Source organism: Alligator mississippiensis, chromosome 2 (genome assembly GCF_030867095.1).
Source record: "Alligator mississippiensis isolate rAllMis1 chromosome 2, rAllMis1, whole genome shotgun sequence".
Lineage (NCBI taxonomy): Eukaryota > Metazoa > Chordata > Crocodylia > Alligatoridae > Alligator > Alligator mississippiensis.
This window is the reverse complement of record NC_081825.1, coordinates 299,639,852-299,664,293: the sequence shown is the minus strand read 5'-3', so window position 1 is coordinate 299,664,293 and position 24,442 is coordinate 299,639,852. Positions and strand designations below refer to the sequence as shown.

The 24,442-nt window shown below is 47.0% G+C and overlaps 1 protein-coding gene across 3 annotated transcripts; it reads left to right on the top strand.

Moving 5' to 3' along the window:
• Positions 1–600: 600 nt before the first annotated feature.
• On the top strand, positions 601–20,021 carry CGRRF1 (cell growth regulator with ring finger domain 1). Of its 3 annotated transcripts, none has more exons than XM_019494099.2 (6): positions 601–751; positions 5,536–5,675; positions 6,803–6,980; positions 7,177–7,324; positions 11,954–12,061; positions 19,523–20,021. In XM_019494099.2, exons 1-6 carry the CDS (start codon positions 648–650, stop codon positions 19,676–19,678), a joined length of 834 nt encoding a protein of 277 aa, XP_019349644.1. In that variant the 5' UTR covers positions 601–647; the 3' UTR covers positions 19,679–20,021. The 3 variants fall into 3 exon arrangements, with proteins under 3 accessions (XP_019349644.1, XP_019349643.1, XP_006269747.1); XM_019494098.2 differs by lacking the exon at positions 19,523–20,021 and adding an exon at positions 13,016–13,984; XM_006269685.4 differs by lacking the exon at positions 19,523–20,021 and adding an exon at positions 15,069–15,902 and having other exon boundaries at positions 605–751.
• Positions 20,022–24,442: the final 4,421 nt, after the last annotated feature.

The window sequence follows — 24,442 nt, the reverse complement described above, 5'->3', positions numbered from 1 at the left end:
CATGTATAACTGCAAACAGCCCCAAACTTTCAAAGACTAACGAGAACAACTTGCAGACCCTTTCCTTCTCGTGTCCTCGGGACAAGGGATTTAGCAGAATTCACAGCCTCGTTTGAGCCCGGCGGGGGCCCGTCTACGGCCTTGACCTTGCAACCTCTGGGCTGTCAATGGTGCAGCTTAGCACCCGCTGCACCCCAGCCCTGGCCCGTGCTCTAGGGTGGTTTGGACGGCCTGGGGTGGCTTGGACAGGGCTGATCCTGGCTCAGGCAGGGGTTGGACTAGAGACAACCTCTGGAGCTCCCTTCCAGCCCCTCTTCTTCAGGGTTTTCATGTATCCCCTATGGACTTGGGGTTGGACTAGATAACCCCTGGGCTCTTTGGGTGCTTCTCTCTAATGTCTCCTCCACTGCCTGCCTTGCTTGCTTCAGTTGGATCGAGTTTCCCCTCCCCTGGAGCCCCGAGGCTGAGCTGCAACCCCCGTGCCCTGTCCCCAGCCCCTGCGCAGCATCCTCTGCACTGCCCGGCTGCGGGCAAAGGGCAGCGTGAGGGCAGTGGCTTCGAGGCGGCTTCACGTCCCTCCGGCGCCTGCGCGCAGCCCTCCGCGCAGGCGCAGTGGCCGGGTTGGGACGCTGCGCGGAGCCGGGCCCATGGCCGCTGTCTTCCTGGTGACGCTGTACGAGTACTCGCCGCTCTTCTACATCGCCGTTGTCTTCGTCTGCTTCCTCGTCACCAGCGGCCTGGTGCTGGGCTGGTGAGGGCGGGGCACCTGTCGCGGGGGGGAGGGGCGGGGCATTTGCCTGGGGGGAGCAGGGGGCGGGGCACCTCCTTGGGGGAGGGGCGGGGGACCTGCTGGGGGGCATTTGTTGGGAGGGGAAGGGAAGGAGGCGGGGCAGTTGCCTGGGGGAGGGGCTGGGGTACTTGCCTGGGAGGGGGCAGTTTCCTGGAGGGAGGGGCAGGGGGCGGGGCACTTGTCCTGAGGGGGAGGGGCATTTGTCTGGGGGAGCAGGGGGCGGGGCAGCTGGGGATCATTTCATTGGGGAGGAGAGTAGGGGGAGGGGCACTTGCTGGGGGACATTTGTTTGTGGGGGGAGGGCAGGGTGCAGGGTTGCTGTGGGGGGTATTTGCCTGGGAGGGGGCAGTGCCTTGGGGCAGTTGCTGGGGTGGGGGGCAAGGGGCGTGGCACTCGTGTGGGGGCGGGGCTTGGGAGCTGCCTGCAGGGGGTGGGGCTGGGGGTCAGTGGGGGGGGAGACTGCTGCTGAGCAGGGCGAGGGCTGGGGGCACGGTGTGGCAGGGCTGGAGGGCACAGGGCACTGCTGGGTAGGGCAGGGTGGCAGGGGTCCCCTCGAGCCTTGGCTTTGTGGGCCCGGGGGCGGTTCAGCGCTGGTGCCCTCCCAGGTAGCCTGCGAGCGGAGAGCGAGCCACGGGCAGCGTCGAGCCTCCCGGAGAGCAGGGAGCCAGGAGATCAGCTCGCAGAAGATGCAGCCTCTGTGCCAAGCTAGCAGCGATATCCCTGACACGGCCTTGTCGCGTCTGAAGGCCGTTACTCGACGCGCTGCCACGTCAGAGCTGTGCTGCGCTCTGCCCGGCTTCTCTCCTGCCCCCTCCTCCCCTGCAAACGTCTCCCTGCCGGTCGCTACCAGCTCCAGTGCCCCGTAGCCTCTGCTCCCTTTGGCGCCGTGCAAGGCCATTTCTCCATCGTTTTTCCGGAGATGCTGCGCTCGAGCCTTCGGTGTAGCTGAGATTCTTGGGTAGACCTTGGTGAGCTGTTCTGTTGTTCGGTTCACGTGCTCTCTGCTGGTGCTGTAAACCAAGGGAGAATGAGACCAGCGATTCTCAACCGGGGTTCCCCAGCAGCCCGGGGTGCCACCGCATCCCTTGCAGGGTGCAGCAGGGAGCTGCACGATATTAGCGCCGTTGTGGGTGCAAACACCTGTGCACGGCTTACCAGACAAACCCAGAGGAATCCGGGGCGTCCAAACCATTCTGACCTGCCGGGGCTTTCTGAGCTCTTCGCAATGCAAGAATTGCTATATTCTTTTTTCCATCGTCAGAAATGACTGAAAGCCAAAAGCTGACGTGTTCTCAGGGGGCCCTTGAGTCTAACAAGGGGGTCTTTGAGTCTGGAGGTAGAGAACCACCACGCTAGACTGCTTGACACTGTTACCACTAAGCACAAGTCCAGCTGTTTCTGTGGGGATGTGCTAGCGGTTCCCCAACTCTGACAGACTGCGCACCACCCGTTTACAACAATACGACCTTAAGTACCGCCAGCAGATTTTTGTCACATAAAGTAATTATAATAAATCTGTTAACGTGTACCGCTGACAAGTTGTCTGTACCATTGGTGGTACCCGTACCACAGATTGGGAACTGCTGTCTAGCACATAATCCAGGAGATCCTTCCCCTTTGTCATTCTTCTTCCCTCCTGTTGCACGTTAACAGCAGAACACAAGACCGCCCACTTCTGCCACTTACTCATTTTTTGCTCCCTTGGGGTGCCTGAGGATTTGTTTTTTGGCAGAGCAGAGCACCCATTTCCCCACATGATGTCACTCCACACCTCTGGAAAAGCAGTCCTAAGGAGGGTCTCCGGAGTGGATGCTCTTTGACAGTGTTGGTATGCTACTGTATGCTGTAGTCTAGGAAGCTATGTAGGTATGTCCCTAGCTTTCGCATGGGCTTTCAGCCCAATGTCACTAGAGTTATATTACAACACTGATGCATTCAAGTTCAGGGGGTCCGTTCCTGCAGTTGGTTTAAGGAACTCAGTGGAGTTACATCCCTTAAAATCCTCTGAGGATCTGACCCAAAGAGTAAGAATGTCATACATTAAACTTAAATTCATTCCTGGATTGCCTGTTCCTTCCAACAGTGCTTCTATCCATTTATATTTGGTAGCTGGTTAATTTAGTTAATTATCCCCAAGGCTTTTGTTTTGATTTGGGGGAGAAGGGGTTGTCCCTAACGCATTATAAGACTGCTCTAGAGCCTGTTTTTTTCCATGAATACTTTCTTAATGGTATCTTGTTGTTGCTAATCGGTGGTGGTGGTGGGTGGGGTGGGGGCCTTTCAAAGACCAAGACGCAAGAGTTTTTATGGGTGATATCTCTGATTGGACCAGCTGCATGGTTGAGATGGCCATAGATGAGCTTTCAGGTGCACTGCATTCTTCTTCAGTCACCTGCACTGCATTCAAAATCTTGCCTAAGTCTATCCCAGCAGTGCAGTTAGTTTAGTAAGAGGTCTCGCCCACAGCCATCCTTGCCTCTTGCTAATTTCCTGGTCCATCCTGGTAACTGCATCCCTCCGACGCAACTGATTCCAGAGAGCAGGGGTTTTTACCATTTGGAATCAGCACCTGGCAGGAAACTGCATGTGCCTTAAAATATCTATATAATAGTTATTGTTTTCTATACATACCAAGACACACTTTTATATATTATATAAATAGATCAACATAAATAGTTTTATACACACACATATATTTCTATATTATAGAAATATACAATTAATTTATATATACACACTGGGGAACATCCACAGAATATTAAATTCACCCCATCCACTTACATTAAGAGCTGGATCCTCAGCTAGTGCAAATCGGCATCGCTCTGATGGAGCCAGCGTAGCTGAAGATATGCCTCTCCATGTGAACAGGCTGATCGGTGCTGAGCTGTCCAGATGCTCTGTATAGTTGACTAGAAACATTTCCAACAGAGCACAGCAAATTCTAGGCTTGTTTCCAAGTCTTGTTGCCTCTCTCTGATCTGGATTAATAGGGGGTATTTTTGTTACAGAGAGAAGACGTGTAGGGCTCTTCTGCCTTGTGCCTCTTCCCTCCGCGTGCACGGGCAGCCTGTGGATGCTATTATGGGAGCCTTTTGCTAGACAAATGGGGATTCTTTATTGTTGCTGCAAGCAGGGTTGGGATTTTTTGCTCTTTAAAGGGACACTGTCAGCTTGAAAGTCCTCCCTTTCCCTTCTTGGATGTTTTACCTCTTTCTGTCACAAGTAACACCTAGGTTTGACTTGCTAATAGGTTGAAGGGAAAACAAATCTGTTGTTTAGTTGTGCATTTGGCAGCACCATATGTTTAGATGTGCTTCTCCTGTTGCCGTAATGGTCCTTTCACACAGCGATGGGGGACGGAAACACAGTTAAAAATAGGGAGAAGCAATTGTGCAGCCACAGATGTGGTCCAGCTGGCTCGGAGCAGATGCCACGTGCGACTGCTTCTTAAGACAGGCGAGATTTAAGTTGACAGTGCCTGTGTGAGCTTGAACTGCGGTCCAGTCTTGTGTGATAACCAGTAGTCTGGCTCTCTTACTGGAAACCATCATTGCAGGGAAGCAGGTGCATTTCCTTCCATCCTCATCGGGAAGTTTGTTATAAAAGAGGTAAGAGCATCCCAAAGAGTTCTCCGGCAGGTGGGGTGCTGCTACACATCCTGTAAACGAGCCATTAATTAAGCACGTCAGCGAACAGTGATAGAGGCACTGACCATACATATTAAGGTGACTGGAGCAAGCAGAGGACAGTTTATAAAGTGCACTGACAAAAGTCCCTTCAACATGTGTGTGCTGTCTCCTTTGTATAGAGATGAACGTGGAAACAAAAGTCTCTCTTTTGTCATCTCTGGAATTGTCCTCTGATTTAGCAATGTGTCTCCGCTGTTACTTGGACGATTGTCCTCTTCTCTAGAGGTGAAATTATCTTGAGCTTACATGCCGTGGATCACAGTTTCTGCTGTTGGTTCAGTGAGAAGTTTCATTTGAAGATTATGAAAATACTAGGTTTTGTATCTGATATTGAGGATCTTCCTACAATATTTCACATTATACATTATGCTTATTTATGCAGGTGGGTTAAGCTAGGGGAGGGGAGCTGTGCATTGAAAATTGGGAGCGCAGAATCTTTAAACGTTTTTTCAGACCATATTGGGCTGAGAGGCTGTCGTTTCCTTTGAGAGCTTGATGCCGAGCCCTGACTCCTTGGGCTTTGGTTCTGGCTCTGAAGCAGAGATTAAAATCACCAACTTAGAAATGTAACGTTATAATCAGGATTAAAATGGAAACCCAGTTCCTGCAGTCCTCGTGAGCTCAGCTCCCGGGGCTGCAACAGAAGCTGTCTGCATGAAAACGGCTGCATGATCTGACTTGAGCTCTTGCTACTGCCCAGAACACAGTAGGTTTGTCCCTGCAGGGACCAGTGGGCAGCTGTGTGGAGTATCCAGCTCACGGGAAGTTTAGACTGGACTTTACCACTCGAGGGAACTAAGCATCCTTCACTGGCCTTGCAAAGCTCACCCCAGAATAAAGGGTCATTTCTCTCTACCAGCACTAAAGATGAAATCATTTCTCTCTACCAGCGCTAACGATTCCCACTTGTTATGTGAAGGACTCTTGAGATTTCCAGCATCTATTGCCTGTGCATCCTTGCACATATTGTGCAATTGCTCATTATTTATATCTGGACACTAGTTGAAATGCCCCATCACTAGCACGTGCCCACTGACACATCTTGCTGTCTCTTAGGTTCGGTTGGGATGTTCCCGTGATCTTGAGAAACTCGGAAGAGACAGAATCCAGTGCAGGAGTATCTAAAAAGCAGATGAGACAAGTGAAGAACCCTTTTGGCTTGGAGATCCTTCATCTCACTGCAGCTTCAGTAACAAGTCAGTGAATTTTTGTCTGGGATACCTGTTCTTGTGCCCCTCCCTCACCAGTATCTCCCCAAACCTTGCTTGCATTGCAGTAACCTGTCACCACTCACCTTAGAAATTCCCTGTGCAGTCCATCAAAAAGCACTGTGCTCCAAAGTGGCAGGCCCAAAACTTGGCTTGTGTGTGTGGTTTAAATCTCATTTTATTAAAACATTTTTCTCATGGGGGAAGGTTTTATTAAGTAATAAAAGCAATTGAGGATGATCAGCTCTGGTATTTTTAGCTATCTGCCTCTCAAAATCCATGCGATACACTCAAGGGCTGAGTTATGCCCGTGTATTTCAGAGGGGCCGGGAAGTGAAATTTGCACCTAGCTGCACTGATTGAAATGAGTGAGCCAGGCTGGTGAGCAGCCCCTCACGGCTCTGGCTGTGCTTATAGGCAGAGTAAAGACCTGTGTGCCCACTGTGGAAAGTATTGGGGCAGCTGGGTACGTGGAAATGGCCCCTTTACTCCCAGCCCTCTCTTAGAACGCCCTGCCTTGCAGCTGTCCTGTCCACACCACCCAGCCCAGAAGGATACTTGAGTGTCCTTAGGATGCAAACTTCAGTGGCTGGTGACATTTTTGCCTGGCTGTTTGAAAGTGCTTTTTTGTTCAAATGTCCAAACCCTTCCAGGGAGCATCAGAGTGGAGATCTCAGCACAGCTCAGACAGTTGACATGTTGTAGCACATCAGAGTTGAGCAACAAACCTACAAAGGTGTCATAAGTGCCTAAAGAAAGTACTGCAGTAGCCAGTGCAGCCTCTTCATCCCTTTCTGCCCCTAAGGAGTCTTGGTGTTACACTTTCAGAAGGAGGCACCCACCTGTCCCTCCATGCTAACCAGAGCAGCAGCACTCCCCTTTCACCAGCACTCAGTCCAGTCTAAATTGGAAATGATTAAATGTGAATTAAAAAAGAAATAATCTGGGGCACTTGCAGTGCTTTCCATCTCCTGCCTTTAATGAATTACAGTTGGTAATTTCAGGAATCATGAAGCCGGCAGCTGGTCATTTCATGTCTCCAACGGACTGGTAAGTGCATGAGACTTGCAGTGTGCACAATGCGTATTTTCATGTCCTTGTGTTCTTTCTGCAAGAGGGCATAACGTTGAAACCCGACTGCCTGGAGGATTGTTTCCTTACGTGCTATTGGGGGTGCAGTGTGCAAAAGCTATATGAAGCTTTGCAGAAACACATCTACTGCTTCAGAATAAAGACTCCGCAAGCACTAGAAGATGCTCTGTACAACGAATACCTCTATCGACAGCAGTACTTGTATCCTTTAAAAAAAAAAATTGTTGTGACATCCTATGCTAATTTATTGGCACAGCGAGAAACGAGGCTGTAAGCATGCTGCAAGTCTTGGCAGAGTGTATTTATGAATGAATAAGATCAAGAATACTCTTAGCATAAGCACCGCGTTTGCCTTCCATTGCCGTGACATTGATTGTTTTCCTTTACGCAAGTACAGCATTAAAAAAACCGACAAGGAAGAGAAATATTGTCAGTTATCAGAAGATGCTCAAATTACAGATTTTGGCCCCGTGCCCAGATCTTGCTACCCACTAGTAGCTCTGTTGACTTTAGCTGAAGAAGAAGACAGAGAAATATATGACATTGTAAGTAACACGAGAACACACAGTAAGCCAGCTGGTTTTAGGCGTTTGGATGCTTTGGAACATGTGTTAGTCCTGAGTAGAATGGCTGGGTGTCTTTTCATGTGTCAGCTGAAAGATGGATCTCTGCAGTAATGGAGGCTCCTTAGACAGGGAGCGAAGGCAGCTGTATTTTGCTGTGGAAAGAACAGAAAAGAATGCGTATGATATCCAAGGAGTGCTTAGCCTCTGCATAGCACCGAGATTATCTGCCAGGGTTTTCTTGCGGGCCAGGCATAGGTGGCCTACAGGCCATAGTGGGCAAGGGTTTAATATCCCTTTCAAACTCTTTTTCAACCGCTGTAGTTTGAATTTGTCTCTCTTGGAACATAGGTGGCAAGAATTGTGCACAATTTTCTAGACAAGGCCTTCTCAGTGCCTTGTATGATGGCATTAATATTTTCCTCTCTCTCATACACCCTGGAATCGTATACCTCTTTCCATGGCTGCATCATTTCAGTGGGTTTTAGTAATCCTACGACCAGCTGATGTAGGACTTTCTCCTCCTTGGCATCAAATGGATGAGTCCCAGTTTAGAGCAGAAATTCTTGTTAGTCCCTAAGCTCATGTCATATTTGGTGCTACTAAATGTCATCCCATTTCTGTGATTCCAGTCCTGAGTCATCCAGTTCTTCCTATGTGATTTTTTTGGCTCTCTTCCTATACTGATGCTAAGTAAAAATGAATGTGGTGCAACAGTTTTGATCACAAATTGTTTTGACGGTATAAATCTTCAGGAAGCCCTTTGCCCTGAAGCTTTACAGCACATCTGAGGTGAGCATCCTTCAGCTTTCACTGCAAACTCCTGTTCTTTTTATTTAAAAGCTCTCACATGGCTGGCATTTGCTAGTATGTGAAATTTTGAGTACTGTCTGCTGTAGACAAAGACAGCGGTATGACCAGGACCTAAGACTATCTTAGACACTCTGTCATTGTTTGGTCTAGTTACAAAAGTGGTGGGAAGTGTGCTGGCCATCTGTCCAACAAGATCCAGGAGGGCTAATCCCACTGAATATGGGGAGGGCAGCATGCCATTCCTGTGCCCTTGCACATTAGTACTCCCAGGGGTTGATGGTCTGTAACAATAGCCTAAAACTATCCATTAAGAAGTGATTATATTCCACTGATTCTCAACCAGGGTGCCACAGCACCCAGGGTGCCTTGAGAGCCTTCAAGAGAGTCACGGGGTGCAACAGTGTTAGCGCTGTTAGGGGTGTAAACATGATTCACGTGATAAACCCAGAGATTTGCAATAGGAATCCCTAGTTGTGGTCTTTCTGATTTCTTTGCAACAGGAAAAACTTCTATATTATTTTTTCTGTAGTCAAAAAAAGAAGGAAAACTAAGAGCTGACATTTTCTGAGGAAGGTCTCAGGTTTATCCAGGGTTGCCTCGAGTCTGAAAAGGTTGAGAACCACTGTTCTACTCTGTTTCAGATGGTCTCCACTCTGCAGTGAGAGGGTTTGACAAGGATATGTTAAGACAAGACTTTGATTTCCATTCTTCATAGATTACTTTGAATTAACACCTTTGATGTCCTTATTGAATACAAATTAGTTAAAAATACAGCATGTTTCATCTCTTCTAACAGCATAGCTGCATGACAAGTGACACAACAAAGCCTACGTAAGCAATACATTTAATATGAAGTAACCGCCTGGGCACAGTGGGTCCTGTGAAGCTGTTGATTAACTATACCCAGCATACAAGGTTTAGCTACCCATGGGATTACATACAGAGTTGCGGGATGGGAAAATAATTATTACCAGTCACCACATATTTGTGGCCAACAATTCTTCTCATGCAAACTTGCTTTTTCATTTTTGAGATTGCAATTTTGGTTAAAAAGGGGAACAGTATAAAAGTTGCATACTTGAACTACTGAAATTCCTTTGATGTAATATCGCATGACATCCTGATTTAAGAAGTAGCACTACAGGGTATCATAAAATACATGTGAAGTGGCTTTTGAAGTGGTTAATACACAGATCTCAACAAAGTAATAGAGGAGAAGCATTGCTGAGAAGTGGTGTTTCCCTTAGGCTTCTGCACTGATTGAGTCTAAACCCAAAGTTATTCAACATTGCCATTAATGATTTGGAAGTAAATATAAAATCAGTGTTGACAAGAGTAGTAGGTGATTCAAACAGTGGGGACAAGGCAAACAGACTGATCTGGATCGCCTGGTGATACAAGCCCATTCAAACAAAATATGTTCATAATAGAGCTAAATGCCAAGTTTTCTATGTAGGAACAAGGATTCCAGTTTGTGCCTAGGGATAGGACAGCATGAAGAGGATTTAGGGAGCCCTAATGGAAGAGCAGTTCTCAGTAACCCATGAACCAGAGGGCTGCCACCAAAAGTAACCTGATCCTACACACCCAGGGGGTATAAGGAGAAGCAAGGTGGTGGTTTTACTGTAGTCTCTGTCATTGGTGAGGTCGATACCGGCATCCTTAATACAGCTCTGGTACCCGGATCTTAAAAAGGATGTTCAAAAAGCTGAGAGGGGTTCCGACAAAAGCTGCAAAAAATGAGTTGAGGGTTACAGAGACTTAAAAAATCCAATCCATTTATCAGGAGGGATCCTGATTTTCTCTGATTTAAAAAAATCCCCAATTTTTGATTTAAAAAAGTAACTCCAAATCCACACTTTTCCATGCTTAAAATGAAACTCCACTACATATATATTAGTGGTGTTTCATTTAAATCACAGAAAAGTGTGGATTTGGGTTTGTTTGTTTTTTTACCTGAAAATTGGGGATTTTTTTTTAAATGAGAGAAAGCAGGATCCCTGCTTATCAGAAAGAAGATTGGGAAGTGACTGACTTACTGTTGCTGCTTATTCTGTATATAAGCGTCTTTGCTGGGAGAAAATATTCGATACTAAAGGGCTCTTTTATGTAACAAGAAAAGGCGAAACAATGGACAGCAGCTGGAAGCTGAAGCCGAATACATTTAAATGAGAAGTTAGTCACACATTTTCTTAGCACCGGGGGGTGACTGAGTGTAAGAACTAACTACCAAGGAAGTGGTTGAGTTTCTGTCTCTTGATTGTCTTCAAATCCAGCCTGGATGCGTCTGGTAAAACACAAGTTATTGGTACATGGGTGAAATACAGAGGCCTTTGTTATACCCAAGGTTGGGCAATATGACCTGGTTGTCCCATCTGGCCTTAAACCCCCTGATTGTATATCCATTGCTGCTCTACCAGGCTTCTGGTGGCTTCTGAAACGAGGGTTATGGCTACTAGAGACAGCACAGATTATTTAGAGGGATACTACCCAATTTTTATGCAGTACTTCTAGTACATAATTTTTCTTGGGAACCAAAATAGTTCTGCAAGTTTTGACCATTCTGCTCTACACCAGGTTGCTGTGTATCAGGCAGGGACATAAATAGTCATGGAGAAGTAATTAATTTTGTATTGAAATGAGTCACTAGTACAGTAGGAGTTGTTGGCTCTTAAATCCCTTTTACTGAGCAGCAAATCTGCCAGTTTTAAGTGAGTATAAGGGGCTTCCGGATGCCAAAATGAAATTAATGCATCTCTAGGAAGCTGTAAAGTGTATTGTGATTAAAAAGAGGCCCCAGCCTTGAGGGATGGTAAATGTAATTAGTATAAATACATATGCATGATGCATTTAATCTCTATGTTCTCTTTATTTTTGTTCGCTGACTAGAGTCATTCTAAATGCAGTTCTGCGTCCCAAAGCTTTTAAAACAACTTTAGAGAAACATCTTGGTGATCACACTTCCCGGAGGCCATCAGAGGAAGCTGCAGTAATATTGGGCTTTGCTCTTTTTCTTTACAAGCTATTATATTATTTTGGGGCTTGAAAACAGCATACTTGCCTTTGGGTGCCTTTCTTGTTGGAATAGGGACTGTAGAAAGCAGTCTGCAGGGTTCCTTCCTTTGCTAATTTTCAGGATTGTGTCTGGGGGTCACTCGGTTTATAAACCAAATGATGATACTTCCGAAAGCTCTCTGGGATCTGAAAACTATGCCCTGCACGTCTGGGGCAAGGGGAGGTGCAGGAGCCAGATAGCAGGTTCTGTCTTTCACGTCATCGGCAGCAATAGAGATTCTACACCAATGATGGTCAAGGCAGCGTGGAATCCAGCCATGGGAGTATGAGTTGTCCTGGACTTGCAGTCCCTTGGTTTATTGGGTGCTCAAAGAGTTGCCTCCCTGTTGTGCTGCTTCATGCCACAACAGCAGTTCAGAGGAGGGCAGCGCCCCTTTCTGCGTAAAACTCATCATTACCATGCCAAGAGCCAGCGAGAGGTGCTGCCTCTCTCAAGTCCCCAGCTGAGCAAAGCTACTAAAGCATGGGCCTTCCATAACTTCGTGTGCCTAAGTCCAGGAGCAGAGAGGGGTGGTGAGTGGATTAGCTGCAGGAGGAACATATGTAGAAAGAAGGCAACACTTAGATAGGGTAGCAACATGAACCAAACTTCATGGTAGTTCCACTTTGTCTAATAGACTGCCCTACTTGTCTGTGCGATATGCATGTCACTGTGCATATATAAATTAACAGATCAGGTGCATGGAATGTGAAAGTACTAAATACAGCTTTTCTTTTCTCCAGATTTCCATGGTGTCCATAATACATGTCCCTGATGAAAGTTACAGACTTTCCTGCAGAATATTGTATCAGTATCTGCTTCTAGCCCAAGGCCAGTTCCATGATCTAAAGGTAAGCTCCATTCTGTGCCTTATTTCACTCTGACTGCAATATTAATGTCATTCGTGCAGTGACAAGTCCATGAAATCAATCTGCTGCTTTTACAGTTTCTTATTGTAAAGGCCTGGCTCCGTCAGGATCCTCATTGCCAGCCCCACCTGGTCTGATTGGTGTGTCAGTCTGGCTATCCACACATGCCGTCTCCTTTTCAGAAAGGGGCAGCAGGCCGCCTATTTATGCTTGCCTGTGGTGACTGACACACAAGCTTCTAGGACGGTTGCTGACTTGCTCTTGAATGTCTCTCCTCAGTCCTGGTTCCTGAATATGGCTCATGGGTTGCCAACCCCAAAAAATTATTTTTACTGACAATCTGCAAATTTTTTACTGACACCCAAACTATTTCACTGGCACACGTCCATAATTATGTATGTTTTACATTATGTAAATATAACCCTTGTGCCAGGCCCAGGACAGCAGTTTAGAAGGGGCGAGCTCAAATGTAGAGGTTAACACCAACCATAGTAAAAAGTTTGGTTGATAGTAAAACGTCTGCAACTTGTCAGTAAAAAAATGTTCTTGGGTTGGCAACCCTGCTCAGATTTCAGTCTAATATAATTGAAGGATCTTCAAGGATCTTCTCCTTTTAAACAGAGGCAAGTGGTCTACTCTGCTAGTCTGCTGTCCCCTCCTCGCACCCCTTCCATCCCCTCTCTGCTGTACGGTGCTGAATTACAGCATTGGGAGCACTGTCTCAAATGCACTAACTGTTTAACTGCTGTGTTCTCCTAACATCAATGTGCACTGACAATCGAGTACCCTAAGCTGCTCTTCAGTAAAGACAGGGATTTGTATCAGTGTCCCCTCTCCTGCATCAGGGGACTTTACAGACCTGTATCCTTTCTGTGTGGGATCATAAATGTTCAACCAGTGCTGTGAGAATGAGCTGGTCTCTTTTCCCCATTCCAGGTACTCCTGCTCCCTGTCCGTCCTCCTGGTATCTCTTCTGTTGCCTGCGCCTCAAGTGTCCCTTATTCACCCCACGCCCTGACACCTCCAACTGTACCCTGCACCAAGCTGCCCTGCAAGCCCCGCTGTCCTCATCCTGGACAGACTCTCACCCACCGCCTTTCCCCCCTCCTCCCAGCCCCACAGCTTTATCCCAGACACATTCCTTCCCTCCATGTCATGCCTTGCCTGGGACCATGCAGCTACATACCATCGGAGTGAGCACTGAGATGCTGTTACAAGCAGCAGCAGCACTTGGATAGGATAGGAGGGGAGAAGGAGCTACAGAGGCTTCAGTGAGCTAGAAAGCCCTAACAGACGATTTACTGTACGGTTCATGCTTAGACATCAGGAGAAGGCACTGGTCTGCTGTGGCCGGGATGGGATCTCTATCCGGCATCAACATTTCATCGTGACAGCAGATCTTGAAACGAATGGAGCATGTCTTGGATTTTTTAAGCACAGCTTAATTTTCTTACAGATTTTTCAAACAGGCATTTTTAGGCTGCTTTCTTAACAGATCGCCTATACGTTTATGGCCAGTTGGCAACCCTGCCCGTGGCCCTGTCTCCTACTGCTGTCACTGTCCATTGGTTCTGGGTTGCTCCCAACACCCAGTCATTACCTTTGTGTCAGACCATGCGGGTCCCGGTGACATAAGACAATAAAGTACATTTAGTTCTTGCTAAATTAGTTGCAACCAGGCCTGCGCAGGTTTATATATATTACCATCCAGTCACCCCTAGGCCCTGCTGACTTGGTGGTGGTTATAGGTGGCAGCTGTTATTTCTGTCAGTATTCAGAACAAGCCTGATTCAAAACCTATGGGAGTCCATTAGAATCTCTCATTGATTTTTTTTTTCCTTGCTTTGACTTTGTTCCAGTGTATGTTATCAAATTAATTATGAATAAAGTAGATATTGAAAATCATTTATTAAGGACACTGCTCAACCCTTTGCTTTATAATATAACAATTAATTATAGTATCCTATGTCTGGGTTCCTGAAATCTTGTTTTAGCAGGTTGTATCAAGTGCAGTCTTGCCTCTAAAGGAACAGTCCTCTAGAATACTTTTGTAAAGATAATTTTCCTAGCTGGTCTCTTCAGTCATATCGTTATCTTCTAGGGAACACTTCACTGACTCCTATTTCCCTGTAGCATCACTTTGAAAGTGCATCACAGGTAGGGTGAAGATTGGCTGTCACCTCTTGTTTGCAGTCAGGACCCTGCCGCACACCTGTGCTAGGCCCATGAAGTCTCCATCATTTGCCTGTGAGATTTTCAAACATGTGCCCCCGTGCCTTTTCCCTTGCTACCCCTTGCGTTTGAGAGAAGCTTCCCATAAATCTCTGCTAAGACAACCTTCTCCTCCTTCAGATCCATCCTTACAACTTTCCTTTGCCGCGGTGCCTACAAGAAGCTTGACACAGGTTCAGCTCCTGCAGCTCTGAGAGCACTGCCTGGCACGCTGACCAGCCTCATCTCACTGTTCATTTATGTTCCCACACTGTTTCTCTTGTTTTATACTTACATTGTAAGCTGTTTGGGACAGGGATTGTCTTCTGCTGTGTATTTGCGGAAAGCAAATCGTACTGTGGGATGCTGGGCCATGACGGGTGCTCCCAGGTGCTACAAATAATATTTCTAATTCTAAGCCATCCGAATTATTTTCCTGCTCTATCTGTATTGATTTGATTGAAGTTTAAAAGCAAAATAGATTGGTCCCAATAAATATAACCACTAGCAGCTCCTGAGGCTCTGGTTTCCCTGTATTTAGGGAGGCATCTCTCTGTCCTCTCAAAACGGATGAGGCTGAAGGCAATGGAGTAGTGCCTGCTTACATCTGCAGTGAATCTGAATCTGGCCCTGAGGTGTACAGTACACGATGGTTATGGGATGTATGCATGCGGAGAGAAGAGAGACCGCATCAGTTTGTATTTGATCCATGGTACATCAGATTAGCAAATAAAACCCAGTTACTGACGGCTGAAATTTTGTTTGGGTTTCTGTTTAGCAACTCTTCATGTCTGCAAACAGCTCACCACCCACCAGCGATCCCCCCCCGGGAGAGAGAGACGCTGACCGAACCTTGCTGGAGAAGGTCGGACTGGCCGAAGACGAACCCGAATGGCACGAAGAAACCAGTAAAGACTGCGTTGTCTGCCAGAACGCAACAGTGAACTGGGTCTTGCTGCCCTGCCGGCACGCCTGCTTGTGCGACGGGTGCATGAAGTACTTTCAGCAGTGCCCCATGTGCCGGCAGTTTGTTCAAGAATCTTTTCCGCTTTGCAGTAGGAAGGAGCAAGATGAAGCTGAGCCCAAGCCTGTTTTGTAGAACGCTCCCCGCGGAGGAGACGTTGGGTGGAAAAGCAAGAAAAATGAACTCGTATGTTGAAGCTGACGGTGCAGAACCTCAAGCACTTCGAGTCCTTGGGAGCATATGCAGTGCAATTGGATTTGCTGCTCATGGGTAGATCACTTGTAAGCAGCTTTTATATATCCACATTCCTTTATACCTACAGAGGCACAGCACGTGCACTGATAACGTGGACAGAAGCGTTGTGGGAGATGTTCAGGAAGAAGAGAAATGTTTATTTATCCTGCTACTGGCTTTTCATGAAGAATTACTAGCGGTTACTTTGACTAGTCCGTTTCCCTAATCTAACTACTAAATTAAAAAGAATAAAAGTTTATCACTAAAGCTGAAAACTATTCACTACTCTTAAATGTATTTATAGTTGTTTTTTTTTTAATGTGAAGCCAGAAGAAAATATACTTTTACTCCGGTATTGTTTAGAAACTGTAGCACTTTATAGACCGTGACTGAAGTAAAGGAAGAAAAGCTTGAGTATAGACTACGTGTGTTTCTTTTGTAGCTGGCTTGGCCATGGAAGGAGTAGGAGCCACTTGACTCCTGTCTAAGTCACTGGAAGCATAGATGCTTGGGGCATTTTAAATGTTTCAGAGAGATTTTCCTTATGCACAATGCATAATCCAATGCTACTTTAAGTCAGCGAAGTGACTGCCAGTGATTCCAGTTAGCCTTAGTGTTGGGCCAGTAGCAGCTTTCAAGCTAGTAGAAAGTCTCAGCGCACCTAGCACATATAAATTGCCACCTTGAATTGGTTTGTGCTTTAACTCTAGCTAGTGGGAAAACAGAGGGTTATGAAGGACTAAGATTTGCATGGAAAACAGGCTAGTGATTTTCTAGGGGAAGTTAAATTAGGCAGCAAAAGGTAAAATGGGTTTCCAACACTCTCTTATTTGTCATTCTTCATGGATGGGAACAAGCTAACTCTGTTACTTTTCCTCGCATCAGTAGACCCATGAAACATGGTGGAGCAGGAAAGGAAGCTGAAGGATGTAAAAGGATGACTGTCTTTTCTGGTGTGTTACTAAGATAATAAAAATGGTTGTTCAGAAATCACATTGTTCGGTTTTGAATACATAAGAGACGAATACAAGTCCGGGGAATATGACCTCTAGGCCAGGACTTCTGATCTGGTGACATGACACGCCAAAGTAGAAACAGGAAAACTCCGTACCTAGGATCCAGCGGGAGACAAGGACTTGGAGAGAAGCCGCAAATCACTGCCTTCTCCATGTTGCTTTCTCACTGCTTCAATCCCAGAGTAGGATTTCACTGCTTTCACTTTGGCGTCTCAGGCCACTAGATGGAAAGTCCTGGCCCCAGACAGCACTTGGCTCAATGGAATAGAGGCGCTGCTTCAATGGGGGCTCTGCAGCTTCTCCCCCAGCTTCTTCTAGTGGTGCTAAAATTTGAGCCCTCTACGGATTGGAGAAGGGGAGGAAACTTCTGTCCTAGAACTTAAACCATGTGCATTTTCTTGCCATGACACCATTTCAGAATCCTTCATGGGCACAACGGGATTTGGTGGGTGGTGGTTTCCAGGTAGCAAGGTTGTGGGGGAAGGTGAAGAGCCAATGCACTAGGCAGTTCATCATTTTACAAGAGTGTGATTCATTCGAGTGAGTACTAAGATCCAGTTCCTCCAGTGTTTTAATGCTAGGTTGCTTCTCACCCCCTCAGTGACTTCAGACCAGCTTTGGGGCTGTACATAAAACTGGAATTCTGACTTGGATGTTGGTGAGGACTAGTTAATGTTTGTGAAGACCTTTGGAAGCTGGACATTTCTGGATAACTATTGTTATCTTCACCATGGGGAAATCCCAAGAGGGTAAAGCTTCCAGAGGTCAAATGTGACTGATCAATCTCTAGGTAGGTTCTTGTGGTGATCTGGCTGGGTGTTGGGTCCATAGTTGGCCATCTTTTTGTGCCAACAAAAAGCTTTAGGGGACAGCATGGTCATTGACCGGTTGCATCATGCCTTGGCAAACATGCTTTGTAATTCATTGACCTTCCATTCTAATGTGCCCAGACCAAAAAAGCAAGCCCAATGCTGTTAACACAGTTGGCTCAGTTCAGTTACAAATGTCTTTGTTACTGATTTTGTTTTTGCCACTTAATATGAAGCAGCTAATAACGATAATGAGAACTGAGTGTGTGAGTCCACTGTACTTCAGCCTTTCTCAGTGCCCCTGTTTTACAGCTGTGCAGTAAAGAGGTGATATAGCAGGTGTGTTTGTAGATCTGCAGCTTTGTAGAAAGTTTGATGTCTCCATGGAAGCCATTGAAGAGTCCGGAGCATGTTGACAGCAGCTGTTTATAAGAGTATCTACATGGGTAATTCCCATATGTTTTCTGACTGTCACCCTGCTTACAGACAAATACTTCTTGTGTGAATGCAAATGCTAGAATAAACCAGCTTTACATATGGCTGCGCTAAAAATGAACAATAGCAACCACACTGGGTTATTGAGTTAACGTAACACACGTGCTGGAGCATCCTCTTTTTAAACTATAGTGGTGTTGCAATGGCACTTCCCTTATTTAAAGGGAGATCCACAGTGGAACAACGTCGTGGCTTGATGGAAGCCAATGCGATGAATAGAGCTTTGTGTGGTTGCAAAGAGTACCAGCAACGTTGATGTGTGACTTGATACCAGTTACCAGTCATTGAGCAAATGGAAGCTTTGAGTCTCAGAGAGCATTTGTGCACACCACGGTCTTTGATCCTCGTTAAATTTCTGCTCCTTAAAAATTTTAACCCAGGTTATTGTGGCGCATCGCATTTGTGTTTGCACGCCACATGCTTTCTAGCGAGCTGCTAAATTTCAGTTGTCAACCCTGTTGAATCAGGTTGAAACTTAAATGAGTTTTGCACCCAATCATTTGATGTGTCCAAGTCTAGAAAGGAAGCTGCAGGCTGGGAGAGGGTCAGTTCTAACATCAATGGGAGGTTGATGGCTGCTATTTTCAGTTTAAAAGTTGCAGAGCTGAGGGAATGTCTTCTAGTTTATCTTTACCAGGTTATTCATCCAGAAGACAGTTTTCTTCAGGAGCTCAGCTACATGCTTGCAAAGCAGTAGAATATGTGTCTTCTTGCTTTGCAGACTGTGAGGTTATCTGTTTCTTAAGAAAATATCTCCTTGATAGGCAAGAAGAAATGTTTTGTCACCATAAAAACCACCCAAACTTGATTCAGTTCAGATTTCTTGGCATCCGTAGTATGTGTAGGTAGCTTGTGTCTCAGTCCAAAGAAGCTTTCCAAAAATTTTCCTCTGGAAAGCACCCACCTTGCGTGTGTGAAACTCATACACCATGCTCTGATCCTGTTTTCTCACGCAACTTGGCCAATAGACAAGCCCTTACCAGCAAAGCATTGACATAGTTTATTAAAATAACGTGTTTCAAAATCCCACTGAGTATGGGGTCAGATCTCCTGATGTCACTTGTTTTCAGTGAATTATGCATTTTGACCACAGAGTTGACGGCACAACTTCCTTCACCCAGGCCTGCCGGCCTGATGTATAGCCAGCCGTAAAGGAAGAATCTAGCCCTGTGATCCACGGATATTTCTTTTTTGTATATAGCTACAAAGAGCATCAAACCATTTTTTCCTGCCATCTCATGTCTGGGAAGGAGTCAAAACCACGTCCCCAAAAATATCTTCTTCCCATATGTAGCTCAGATGGGCCAGAAATGTGCAACACGGCTCTTAGTGTTGACATCTGCTTGACATGCACATGGTGTATTTTTGCAGTCGACCAATATGTTTGACTGATTTGGGACAATGGCTTTGATTTTTTAAATTTTTTTTTCACTGAATGGGAGAATCATATAGCTTTAATTTACCTTGGATCTCCCACACGTAACTTTTACCATATCAACAGTGGGCAAAACCAGTCTCCCTAGTTATGTGAGGTTTCTTACTCTGTGCACTGCCTCAGACGAGGTTCTCAGAGACCAAGCCCTCCTGAATCATAATTTCTGAAACAACAGTTTCCCCCTTGCAACACTGGACGAATTACTTTGGTTTTCCCCATATGCTTTCCCTGATGTTTCCAAACACAGCTTAAGTTTGTTTGGTTTTGTGATTTCTGCAGATAATGCTACGTGACGCAGAATGCATTGTGGCTTTTCTTCGTTGTTCAACCACAACACATGAGCAACCAAAGAATGTCTTTGTCCTGTCGAGCATAGTCCTTGCATCCTCCTTGCTGATGTGGCTGATGCCAATAAATGTTACTGCTAGAGCTTGAAACGGATACTTTTTTTTTGAAGGAATCCTGATATTCTCACAGGCAACTACGAATGTTGCAAATGTGGTATTCACAAGAACAAACAGCAAATGCTAGAAGGATATGACCCAACACTGAGTAGCACATGGACCGTGAGAAATCAGCTAGAGAAGAGCACCCCCAAGCACCAGCTTGCCAGCTGTGGTCGACCCCAGAAGTGATCAAATGAAGGCATCTTGACAACAGTGCCACGTTTCTACCACTGGTTTTCTTTCTTCCTGAAATAATAGGTGAAACTGCATTTCACTCGGGTTTATGGCTGCACTCATAGGCCTCGTGATTTGGGAACCACCAGTCTACATCTTGATAGTTCATGGCTGTGGGCTTAGTTTTGTCCAAATCTGAGAACCAAACTAATAAACGGTGCTTTTTGCCCGGCCAAATCAACTACAAACTGCAGCAGTTCATCAAACTAATTAAGTTAGTAAGACAATGCCATCAGCACAGTCATGCAGCCAGCTAGCTACCTCCAAAAACCCTGCCTGAAAGATTGGGTCAGTAGTGGAATGATCCTGTCTGACACTTCATTGAGTCTCCCCGCCTCTGCCAGGGACTGCACCTTCAGTTCAGGACATTAACACACACAAATATTTCCAATGGGATTACAACGGCGTAGTACCTCAACAGGGGTGTAGGTTGCAGCCGTGTTGGTCCAAGGACATAGGCAGACAGGGTTCTTTGGGTGAATCTGAAATCTTTTTTTGATATCCGTAGTACCTCAACAGCTGCCACAGCCTGCCTTATCACTGTTTCTAAAGAGATGCTAAATAATGCCTTTTCCAGTTGCTGTGGATTATATTATACCAGGTGATTTGGAAAAACCTTTGCAGCTGTAGACCAAGAGTGCTTTCACTTGTTTTCAGCGGCTCAGGGAGTAAAAGAAACCCCTGGCACCTTCCCAAATATCAATTTATGGACCATCATCTGGATCACTCCTTGGTTGAAGGATGGTTGCTCAACGGAGAACTTCCTGATAGGAGAGAATCATAAACAATTCAGGTTGGAAGGGAGCTCAGGAGGTCACATCTAGTCCAACCCCCTGCTCCAAGCAGGACCAGCCCCAAATACATCATCCCAGCCAAGGCTTTGTCTAGCCAGGTCTTAAAAATCCTCCAAGGATGGAGAGTCCACAGCCTCTTTGGGTAACCTGTCCCAGTGTTTTACTACCTTTCTAGTGAGAGATTACTTCCTAATATCTAACCTCAACTTCCTTTCCTGCAATTTGAGCCCATTGCTCCTTGTCCTGCCATCTGCCCCCACTGGGAAGAGTCCAGCTCCATCCTCTTTGCAGCCCCCCTGCAGGGAGGTGAAGGCTGCTATTCAATCCCCTCTCTGCCTTCTCTTCTGCAGACGAAATCAGCCCAGTTCCCTCAACCTCTCCTCATAAGCCATGTTCCTCACCCCCTCATCACTTTTATTGCCCTCCACTGGACTCTCTCCAACTTGTCCACATCCTTTCTGTAGTCGGGGGCCACAGCTGAACACAGGACTCCAGATGTGAGAAGTGGCAGAATGGAAATCTAAAAAGCATCTTAAAATCATCTTCCCATAAGATGCCACAGTCCTTATTCCTTGCTAGGCAGGTTGATACCACGCTCCTTTGTGAACTCTGCAAAGTTAAAAAAAAGTTGTGGAAATGGCATCTGTTACAGCCAGCTTAGACCAGGCTGCCTGCAGGGATCACCTTGTCTTCCGCAGGGACTTGGCTACTGAAGTTGAGTCCATTTGGCCTTTCCTGTTGCTCTTAACAGACAAGTCTTAACCCCACGCTCTCGCCTTGCTTTTCTTCTTTGCTCCCACGGCTGATCTAAGGGCTGAGGCCCCAGCCCTTTCATCAACACCATTCCTCAGCAGATGACAAAGGAAATGAGACCTCCGTCTCTCTTCCTTCCATCACCTTGTGCAGTTTGAACTGGAAAGTCATCTGGTAGGTCGCTCCCGTGAAAGCTCCTGCCTCGGTCAGCCCACCTTCTGTCTGCTGGCTTCCTGACATCAAAGTCAGAGATGCGCCTCTGTCAGGGGAAGCTGATGGGCCAGTGTTGAGTCCAGCACCTCTGAACTCATGCCCTGGCTCATGACAAGGGCGTGATCAATCAACACTCATAGTCCAACCATTTGGGCTGTGACACCTGCGGGCAGAGCAGTGTGACTGTGTTCCTGGTGTGAGAGCGCTTTACTAAAACTGACCATCTCCTTGTGATCAGGACAAGAGTTTGTCTTTGCCACTGTGGTGAAAGAGCCCCCAGCAGCCCTACCCCTATCTGCCATGCAGGTAGCTCACACAAAGTTGGAGCTGGGAATGTCTGAACATTGCCTGAAATGGCTTAAGCATCCTCAACCACCGTTTGCAAGGCCGGGATGGTTGCGATATGCACTTACCCGAGTGGGCTGTCCAAGAACTAGTGAAAAGAACTTGATGATCTCCGAGGTCCCTTCCAGCCCAGCCCTAACATCTATGAAATCTATGAAAATTAAGTGGGGATTTTGTTTTTCTGGACAGACATTGAGTATCCTTAGTAATGCAACTGAATGTCACCCTGCCCTGTAGGTATGTTCCTGGAGACTTAGTTGTTGGACTGTGTGCATGCATGCCTGTCTGGTGTGCAAAGCTGCTCCCTTGCAACCATCAGATCCTTGTGCCCTGCGTTCCCAACTCTTAGGAGCATTGATGGTGACCTCATGCAGCCTCTGTCCCTGCAATGGCCACCAACCAGGTTTTTGGGGAGGTCAGATAGGGGGTTTCTTTTATGGATGGCTGCTGACCTGGAGCAGAAGGAGAAGATGCGCAATAACTTTAGTAGTGGACATAAGTAGCCTGGATAGCCCCCCTGACCCTTTTCCATTTAGCTTGTTGGAGAGGCAGAGAGAAGGGAGGAGACCGCTGTATCAATGCAGTATGTTCCTCTTTTCCCCGAGTCTGCAGGTGCCCCTCTGGATATGCTCCACAAGCCTGGTACCCCAGGTTTCTGGGCATAGGGCAGCTCCTCTGCCAGTTCTCCACTGACCACCACAGAGCTCCAGTGGTAACATTGCACACAAGTTAATCACGAGGAAATCCTCCGGGGATCCCTCTGCCAGGCCAGGGCTGCTGAATGCCAGCCAGGTCCTGGGTGCAGCTGCATGAGCAGGGGTCACCGAACAATGCTGGCCGAGGAGGAATCGACTGCCCACTGAAGTGTGAAGTTTCCCATGCATAGGTCAAGCTCTTTGTGGAAACCAGTGCAGTCTGGGGGTTACTCCTCGGCCTTTTCTGGAAGCTGTTAGCATGCTGCTCGGAGGGGAGAACTGGACCCCTGCCTCACCAGAGACTGAACCCTGATCTTTCCACGTGCCCAGGCCTCTTCGTGGGCAGGTAGCACCTGACCTTGTAACAGGAGAAGAAAGGTAATCCACAGCCTCAGCACTGGCCTAGCTCCCTGCTCATGGACGGAGGGAGGACAGATAAGGCAGTCTGAGGACACTGGGAAATCCTGCTTCAGATGATTATTTCTGGCACGACCCTGAAGCTGTGAGCTTTGAAGCTGTTACACACACTGCATGAGTCACGATCTTCCTCTGGCAGTGATTAAGTTTCGGGCCTTTCCACAGTCCCCATTCTTGGCATCCCGAGACTCGTTACACCTCTTTCGACGGGAGGACCGTTCCTTCCTGCCTCGGAGTGAGAGGAGAGCTCCAAGCTGGCATTGTGCATGGAGCTGGGTTTGGTTTTCCCCGTGGATTTTGATCGAGCTTTCTTGGTGACAGAACGTGCATGCATTTACCGCACAACGGTATGGCCCAAGGGGAATTTCTCTGTTGGCTTCCAAGTCTTCTGGTTGAGAAGCGCAATCTTGACCCATCAGCTTGAGCCGCTTTGCAAAAGTTGGATGAAATGTCTTCTCTTTCTCTGCCACCAGTGTCGCTGCAAGTCCCTTACACCTTCAGATACAGATATCCTTTCCTGCCCAGTTCTCAGATTCATGGCTTCATTCATATTATAGTGGGACCTAGTGGCTCCCAGCATAGGTGAAGGCCTCATTTTGTCCAGGCCTAGGCTGCACTGACGAGCCTGCCATCTGTATAGGAGTGGGCATAGGATGCGTTGAGCCATGAAGTAACGTGTACTAGGTCAGCGCCAAAGCTAGGAAGACGGCCCAGGACTCCTGACTCTGGACTCGGTGCCCTGGCCCTTGGGTGGCACATCAGGTCTTCTTCACTGCGTGTAGACGCTGGTGTCTACACTGGTTTGGACCCACGTGAACTCTGTCGCTTTGGGGTGAAGACCCATAACACATCTACGGTATCGTGAATTGACCTTTCTTTGCAGTGGAAGGGGAGAGGGTGCCTGACGCGCGGCCCTACTCAAACCCAGAGTGAAGCTACCCCTTAAAAACTATACCGTAGGTGGGAAAGTCACTAACTGGAAGGTGTCCTCTGTCCACACTTTCACGCTGGGGGAAGCCACCGCCTAGTTCCCAAGCACTGCAAGAGCACCTACTTTCAGCAACTAGTTCAGGAGCACTGGGTGTATCTGTTCCTTACTACAGCATAAAACCAGGGGTAAGTTACCCTGGAATAATCCTGTTGTGTGTCCACACCCTTACAACTGATGTAGTTACAGTGGTACAGCCCTGTACAAGCCCCGCACATGGGGTTGGTACAAAACCCATAGGCCTGATCATACAGCTCCACAGACCAGGTTCGACCTCAGGCCGTATGTTTGACCCCCCTGCCTCACAGCAGTGT